Genomic DNA, 8,951 nt, shown 5'->3' on the forward strand with positions numbered 1-8,951 from the left:
TGGAGTTCCCCTTTAAGTAAAGAACCAAAAGGACTCCTTTAGTTCATGATGTTCATAAGCTTCATAAGAACCTCAACTGTCCCTTTTACCCTTTAAGATAACTGCGGAGGTAGCCAGATAAGGAATAGAGCACTTTTCTGTGGTGGTTGCTAGTAGAACAGCAAGTATCCTTCGGGTTTAAATAGAAATGTTTTGTTTTTATACAGCATTGCACATTGTACCTGTAACATAGGAATTATATCGAAAGCAAAATATTATGAGCAACAATAAATAATGTATTGGTTAAAAAAACGAAGTGTAATGTTTGTCTAAAAAGATGGGTTGGTCATTGGCTACAGTTTGTGCTGTTGCTGCATTACATAAGACAGCTGAACGAGAAATAAATTACTATTTTCAATGACTTTAAGCATGTCCAAACTGTTCCGGTGTCATTTCTTAATTTACAACTTTCACACCAGTAGGTTTTAAAAAAAGAAAAAAAATCCCCCTTATTTAGCCTTATTTATGAATACCTAAACATTACAACAAACAAAGGATTGTTTAAGCATTTCACATCTTTTTTATTTCTGCATTTCATTTCTTCAACAATTCAATTGCACCCAGATCTACAATACTTTGAAAACGTGCACAAAAAACGTGAGTTTCTTCATCCTGCAAAGAATAATAAAAAATAAAATCTGACCCAGGCAAAAAGATAGCAGGAAACTAGTGTTAATTCTATAATTCTCCTTCTAGTTAATCATAATTTAATACCTCAGCATAATATACTTATAAAGACCAATATGTCTTTGTAGTTTTGCCCCTTGCAGCATTCCCCAGCCCTGCAGTTAAAAAAAATATTTTCTCTATTTAAAACAAACATTTCAATGTTATTATTATCATCATCATCATCATCGTCATTACTATGGTCATAGTAATTTCAGAGAAAAGAAAATATTTTCCTCTCATTCAGGCCCACACCTGGTGACCAAGGCCCACCCACCCTTATCAGAATCCAATACACAACAATGCTCAAAAGTCCTGATCGAGAAATAAAACGGATGGAAACAGGAATGACACAAAACAATTACTCAGCAAATTAGAGGTGAGACAAAAATGTAGCTTAAAATTCTCCTTTGAACATTCAACAAGTGATAAATTACCTTCTGACTAAAAAAGGTTTTTCCTGCATACATCTTCACCTGGAGATCATTTACACCCACCGAAACCCGTTAAACCCACAATGCCTCATTCAGGAAGTACAGCTTCAAATAGAAGATGGCAAATATCAATGAATTCTACTCTTACACGTTGCTGTGTATTAAATAAAAATAAATAGATATTTAAAAAGGGAAAGAACAGTCCATCTATTGTGTCTTTTTTTCTTCATTTTTTACATTTTTCTAAGAAAAATCTGACATAAGAAAAACATTATTTATGCCTTTTCAGATTTTTCTAAAACTTTTTACCTATATCAAGAAGATCATACAGATATACAGTAAAATAAGAGGAAAAAATACAACAGAAGGGAGTCTTTGAAAACTATATGCAAAGGGAATTTAAAAACAATAAATAAATAAAAATACCAATATCATGATGATGGTGTAGTTACAACTGAGTAGGTGTCTAACCAAAGCAGAGGAGAAAACAGTGAGTTTATAGTACTTGGTTTTTGCATTAAGTTCAATAAGGGACCTCTTGGTAAAAAGTAGGGGGAGGGGTTACGTTAGGTGCTGATGACGATCCTCCATGTCAGTTGGCTGCGAGTCCAGTAGCTTCAGAAGAGAGCCTGAGGAGCACGACAAAAAAAAAAAACCTTAACATTTGATACAAAACACTTGAGCTCATACAGCAAACTTAAAATGTATTGATTGTGACACATAGCATGTTGTGTTTCATTAGTTCAGCAGGCAGTTTGAGTTTGACTTTCCCGCAGAATGTCCTCCACTGTGTAACAAAACCAAAAATGTCGCCCAAAATGATGAAGTCCGTTAAGACAAATATTTTATTATCCACTTCCTCCTGACATTTTTATCCTGTCTGAATGGGACAAAACGGACCAATGCTCTGGTAATAATAAATACATTAGCCTTCTTCCCGCTTTAATCCCCCAATAAAATCACTTCATTTGTATAGCACCTTTCATACAGGTTAGTGTCATTCAGAGTGCTTCACAAGCAGATAAGACAGTAAGGCGCTAATGCACACACAAAATAAAAAGTTCAAATTAATTTCAAAATAAAAGTAAAATAGATAAAATAAAGAGGGAATATTAACATTTTAAAACATGGAATAAAATAAATGTATTAATAAAATACATTTAACGCGTACTAAAAGGCCAGGCTTAACAGGAAGGTTTACTTAAAACCTTCATACTTATCCAAATGGGACTTAGGGCCCTATCTTGCACCCGGCCTGACGCGGCGCAAAGCCCGACGCAAGTGTCTTTGCTAGTTTAAGAACGACGCAGTTGTTAATTTTCCATCCAGCGCCCGCGTCGTTTAAATAGCAAATGCTCCCATGGGCGTGCTGGTCCTAGGGAGGTGTGCTCAGGTGCATTGTTGGCGTATTGCTATCTTGAGGCAGCGGGAAATGATCGCGCCATTGACCAACAAAAACCTGGTGTGTACACGCACACACACTTTGAAGTGTGTAATTATTACTAGTATTGAAAGGTTATTGAAGTTTTTACAGCACCAGTCAGGATTCCGCTTTCTTTTTCCTCCCAGTAACAACTGCCTAGTAATTGGAGTCTGATGTGATTAAAGCTTCAGTAAATATTTACCATTTTCATTTCCCGGTCCTCATTATTATTAATATGGAGGGTGTCTTTGACATGGCTGGCCAAATTAACATATGAGAAGAAAACTCCAGGAAATCAATTAAAAAAAAGTTGTGAGTCTGCGATTCTGGAGAAAGATTGTCGATATTTTTAACTCAACACCCAAACAACTACACCCCTCCCGTCAGTGCTGCGTCAGAACGTTAGCATGTGCCAGATGTACCGTCCCACTCGCTCCCACTGCCTCTCTTTAAACACCCATGGCGTTTTTCCTGTCCACGAACGGAATAACGTTGTGCGACACTTCCCATTTACAGAGCCAGGGCTGTGTATGAACACCCGATTTTCTTTTAACACACACACACACACACACACACACGTCAGCTAGCAGACTGTGAGGAGATATTCACTGAATATGACAAAAGAAAATGTATTGGACTAGATTACAGACATCACCTGTAAAAGAAGCTTATTATCAAGTTATTGTCCTGTGAATGTTGAACTCCTGTAAACTGCACTCTAGAGTAGTATATCGACGTTTTAAGGTATATTGATATATATTTTCAAACGACATAGGAGATGAGACATTACCGTTTACAACGATATAGTTTGAGGTTGCGTTACATAACCCATTTCTTCAGTAAAGCCGGGCCCGTGTCTGCATCTCTCGTCTCTCACACTCTCCGGGCAACCCCGCCCCCACTCGCTCACAGGCTCTCCTGCAACATGGAGGCAGGCCCACACTGCTGACTTTGCCTAGATTTTTTTTTTTATTATTTGCCCAGCTGTATATTGTGTTAAAGCAAGAGAGGAACACCTGTATTTGGACAACGGCCAAAAAACACTGAAGAACAGTAGCTACTGGGCGTAACGTTTACCTTCAGTTCTAGGAGTGAGCGCGAGTGGGAACGCGCCTGGACGTGAGCGAAAAACATGACCCATGACCAGATTATCGTAGTTCATAATACATTTTAAAAATGCAGCACCGTGACGATACAGACATTTCATACATGAGCCATATGTGACGCTGATGACCGCGCTGGAGCCGTTCATAAAGAATCAGCCGTCATTCTGAGTAGAGAATCCGTAAACCGAAACTTCACTGATAAGCCAGAGAATTGTACAGTAACAATCTCCATGATCAAAGAAAGTTTTTAATACCTTTTATAGTTTATACCTTTTATAGTTTTATAATGCTTCAGTCCATTGCGCACTCTCCCCCTCTCTGTTGTTGAAAACAGCTGAAGGAGCATTCTCAGAGATAGGCCCGTTCTTATTAAATATAGGCCATTTATTTTAGATATATATTTTCATTTGCGTGTGTTGCAGCTGTATATTTTCAAACATGGAAGGAAACCATGTCTTTGCATTAGGGCTGCACGATATGAGGAAAAGATGCTTGGTTGTTGAACATCGCGATAACGATATTACTTGCGATAAATAAACCGATATAAAAGTGTACTCAGTTCTGCATTTCTGCTAAAATACAACAATTGCTTGTTGAATTTAAAACAAATGAAAGAAAATCATTTGCAACACTCTTTCATTGAATAAATTGAACATTGAATTGAATATAAAAGGGCACCACTAAAAAAATATTGTGCAGCCCTACTTTGCATTTCATAAAAGTGCTTGTGACATATCACATGTGGCTTTGACTTACAACAGCCCACTTTGTAGAACACAGATATATACTGTATATTGTCATTCAGACAAAAAATACATAGATATGGCTTTTGGTCCGTATCACCCAGCCCTACTCTAGAGTTTACATATTTTAGATACAAAGTAAACAGTCTGACCTAAAACACTGCTGTGTTCCTGTAAACTTGCTGCTCTGTGGTGGATGTGTTGCAGTAGCATAATGCCTCTTACCGAGCATTGATCAGGTACTCGGCCAGGCTGATACTGGCGTGGGAGCCAGTGATGGTGACCTGCCTGTCAGTGGAGCCTTCCACGGGGTTGGCAATCTTGATCTGAGCCCCTGACATCTGACGGATCTCATTGATCTTTGCGCCCTGACGGCCAATGATGCAGCCAATGAGCTGAGGGAGATGAAGAAAAACGTGAGAACACATCAGCATCTTCAATACTACACGAGGAAAGATTAAAAAAAACAGCAAGAAAATAAAATGGCATCATATTTTTCCACACACACACACACACACACACACAGAGAGAGAGAGAATAAGCAAAAAAGGAGATAAATGCAACTTACATCGTTTGGAATGGTCAGCTCATGAGAGCCAGTTTGTGCAGAGGCATCCATCCCAGCTGAAGAAATGCAAAGAAAGCCAATGAGAGTGTTGACTAGGTGGATTATTACAAATCTACAGTAATCGCATTCCCTCTTTCAATCTGTCCACCTACCCTGGAAGCCCTGGTTGCTATGTGCAATGGGGAAGGGGCTCTGCTGCATGGCCAGCTGGTGAAGTTTGGTGAGCTGTTGAAACAATGGAGAAAAGGAGGCAGCGCGCAAACAGACAGAAAGCATGAGTGAGGAAAATCTAGAAGACACTTCAAAGCTGAAATTTTTGAAATGATTTCCTAGTAGTTATAGTGATGATGAGAGGAAAATATGAAATGGAACATGGAACTCATGATTTAGCCTAAAAGGGTAGAAAAAAATATCATTGTTAAATTGTTAAATAAGTATAAATGTTTGAAATTGTTAAATGGATATCAGGCAGTGGGGGTTGGAAAAATAAGAGTCAGTGGGATGAAACAAGAAGGTGGCATGGCTTCCGAGGACCGAAGTTGCAAATATATTGGATCACTTACAGAGGGCCCTTCACTTACATCAGGCTGTGGAATGGCGTGCTGCCCTTGGACAGCGTAGGCCTGCAAGGAGAGAACAGCACTTAGGAGGGTGTGGCAGTGTCACACACAGTGTACTCCAATATCCATCAGTCCTCTGTCCTTGGTGTACTACAAGAACAAAGGCAGGCATGCCACAGACAGCACACTCGCCACTAGAATGACAGCCCGAGTATGATTAAATTCATTGGACCTGTGCTTCAGTAAAAACTGGGACTCTTTCCCCTCAAAACAGTGGACACTGCTGGGACAAATAGTACAAGTGACAGATCTAGAGAACAAACAAGCATTTACCTGACCACCTGCAAAAATGACAGGAGAGCCTGAGGGTTTGGGTCTGTACGGGATGGTCACTCCCTTTGGTGGAGACTAAGAACAACAGAAATATACACCATTGATAGTCAATACATCAACAGCAACACATAAACTAATAAACCACCAGGAGGTATTAATAACAGTCATCATACAGTTCCAAAAGAGTAAATGCGGCATTACAGTAAACTGTGTCGTACCTCAAGCATGACGACGCAGATTTGCTTGACACACTCGATAATGGACTGTGGGGTCCCTGCAACGGTGATGGCACGCTCTGTTGAGTTGGGCAACATGTCCCCTGCTACTTGTACCTGAGCTCCTGCTGACTGCGAAGACACATCCACAAACAAACAAGAGTTAGGACAAATCAGAGATAAGATACAACAACAACAAAAAAAACAAAAACAAAAAAAAGGATGACAAACCTCTCTGATTTCCTTGATCTTGCAGCCGCCCTTACCAATGAGTGAGCCACACTGGCTGGCAGGCACAACGAGACGCATGGTGACCGGTGGTTTGCTGGTGGCTGTACTGTTAGTCATTGAGGTGCTAATGTCCTGGTGGGAAGATGACACGACAACAAGAGTTAGAAGACTCGAATGTGTCAATTCTGTTGCTTTATACATGTCTGACTTAAGACACAGCGAGCACATCTAACCTCCTCCAGTTTCTCAATGATCATAGAGAAGGCTTTAAAAATGGAGGTTGTGGGTCCCGCAAGGGTTATGATCCTCTCCGGACAGTTCCCCTCTGAGATGTTGATGCGAGCCCCACTCTGCACAGACAAGGGAACAAAAGAGGAAATCTGTTCAGTCGCAGTGTTATCATATGATGCATGAGTCAATGTCACTGAATGTATGGACATATTTCTTCCCGTTTACCCACGTTATTTCTTTTTTTAAACATCTTACCTCCTCTCTCATTTTCTTTACTGATTCTCCTTTCTGTAAGCAAAGCACAAATACACAATATTTACAAAACACACTGAGGGGCAAGATGAAGATAGCAATCATCGGGCAATAAAACTGACTTACCTTGCCAATGATGCTTCCAACCTCCTACAGAAGAGAACGAAAATGCTTATTAAAGAAATAAATTCAGTCTTTGTGGTCACCTGGCAGAGGAAAAATTGATGTTTGTTTTCATTGTGATTGCCCTAATTAAACTCAGGAGTGAATGCAGACTTCAGATTGGGTCTTAGATTTGAAACATGTTATCAGACATTGCATGCTGTCAGCCTCACCTTGCCATGCATGAGTAGCCTGATGGTTAAGGTGACATTAAGTCCTCCTTCAACCAGACTTGAGTCCATTTCTGCAGGTGAATCCAGAGTTAAACTGGCCAACAAAGTGGGTCTTTGGTCACTGGTTGAATGTCTGCAATAGAGCGGAAAATGTGACCATCAGGGACAAATATAGGTACTGGAAACTATGAGGACATCTCAGCAGAAAGCCTTGTTTACTAAAAAGCTGCTGTCAGTGAAGAACAATTAAGCGATGTAGCAAGTTAACATCGTGTGGACTTGTGCTGTACTTTAATAACGTTAGCTTGTCATGTTTAAAGAATGTGGCGTTTCATTCTGGCAATTTACGTTAGACTGGCCCGGGTCCACTCATTCACGTTTGCACAATGACCCACTGTCTCCCTGGGGCAATGTCTATTACCCGGCATTAAACAGTTGTTGCGACATAGAGGGCCGATTTATATTTAAGGCCTAACGTTAAATGCAAGCCACCAAATCGTCCACTTTATGTAATAGTAATAGCGTGCATTGATTGTAACAAGAAGCCCCATTGAATAACGTTAACATCACAGATCCTATTATAGAAGAGCATCACAGCTATTCACGCAAGCAGCATTTGAAGGCTAACGTTAAGTTAGCATCGTAACATTTCTACCGTGACTTTATAAATTCCTACCTAGCTAGACGGCTGGATTATTTCTGTAAAATACACTTTAAATACAGAGGCTAGCAACTAACTCCTGATCTGCCATAAAGTTAAATGCAGTTCTGTCATTTTCGATCCAGGTCGCTAGCGTTAGCATCGCCTGATCCAGGGAATAGTCTGATCCCGCGGCCTGCGGAGCGCACTGAGGCACGCCGAGGTATCCCTTCAGTCCGTCACTCTGAACGGGAAAAACACAAACAAAGCCATATTTCTGGAGGTCTTACCCGAACCGTCCCTTGAAGTGTGTTCAGGGGGTGGGTAGGGTGGCAAGGGTAGAAGGGGAGAGGTTCGGGAGGGAATTTTAAAAGGATCCGGGGAAGAGGGAAGAGACGCCGCTATTCGATCGGACTCCACTCTTCTGCTTGGCACAAAAGACAAAATGCATTCAACTTTGACCTCTCAACAGCCCCGCCCCTCTACTCGGGTCAACCCCGCCCACTCCGGAGCGCTGCCCCTCCACCACCACTGCTCCACCACGGCTGATGTTTAATGTTTGTAATACATATATATATTCTTGTAATTTAGGTAAGAAAAACACTGTTTTTTGTTTTTCACGATGCTTCCGCTCATTTCTTTTAGAAGGAGTTTTATTAATTAGTACAATGGATGTGCAGATTTAAAGCATTTACTTGAGAAAAACATGTTTTGCAATATTAATAACGTTAACGTTACCTCAAAATCAAAATGTTGTATCTTGTGTAGTAGGCATGGATGTAGTAAGATGCTGTGGTGGAATGTAAGTAGGTCACATTTACTCAAGTAGCCTACTGTATTTAAGTGCAATTTTGAGGTACTTGTACTTTAGGCTACGTGAGTATTTCCATTATTTCCAGAGAGGCAGATTTACTTTTTACTCCACTTGACAATGTTATTTAGCCTAGTTACTTTGCAGATTAAGATTATTAATACAAAATATGAATCAACTATTACATTCTGAGATATTGTTTAACATGAAGCTACCCAGCTGAAAATAGCCACTCCTGTAACAGCTGTGACATTAGTGATGCTTACACAAATTATAATGCAATAATATAATGTATATTTTTCTAAAATGAGGAATTTTGCACAATGCTAGCTTTAAGTATATTTGTAATTTTACTCATAAAGTT

General features: G+C 40.0%; 1 protein-coding gene across 3 annotated transcripts; it reads right to left on the bottom strand.

The window, feature by feature from the left end:
- Window positions 1–694: 694 nt before the first annotated feature.
- On the bottom strand, window positions 695–8,234 carry pcbp2 (poly(rC) binding protein 2). 3 transcript variants are annotated; one of them, XM_078255461.1, is made up of 13 exons: window positions 8,067–8,234; window positions 7,137–7,269; window positions 6,928–6,951; window positions 6,805–6,837; window positions 6,552–6,668; window positions 6,319–6,450; window positions 6,091–6,219; window positions 5,873–5,947; window positions 5,561–5,602; window positions 5,132–5,204; window positions 4,980–5,035; window positions 4,637–4,806; window positions 695–1,768 (listed from the first exon to the last, which is right to left on the bottom strand). In XM_078255461.1, the coding sequence occupies exons 2-13, from the start codon at window positions 7,203–7,205 to the stop codon at window positions 1,732–1,734; spliced, it is 957 nt and encodes a 318-aa protein (XP_078111587.1). In that variant the 5' UTR covers window positions 7,206–7,269; window positions 8,067–8,234; the 3' UTR covers window positions 695–1,731. The 3 variants fall into 3 exon arrangements, with proteins under 3 accessions (XP_078111587.1, XP_078111586.1, XP_078111588.1); XM_078255460.1 differs by having other exon boundaries at window positions 5,543–5,602; XM_078255462.1 differs by lacking the exon at window positions 8,067–8,234 and having other exon boundaries at window positions 5,543–5,602; window positions 6,928–7,007; window positions 7,137–7,216.
- Between the last annotated feature and the right edge of the window lie 717 nt (window positions 8,235–8,951).

Source organism: Sander vitreus, chromosome 7, assembly GCF_031162955.1.
Source record: "Sander vitreus isolate 19-12246 chromosome 7, sanVit1, whole genome shotgun sequence".
NCBI lineage: Eukaryota > Metazoa > Chordata > Actinopteri > Perciformes > Percidae > Sander > Sander vitreus.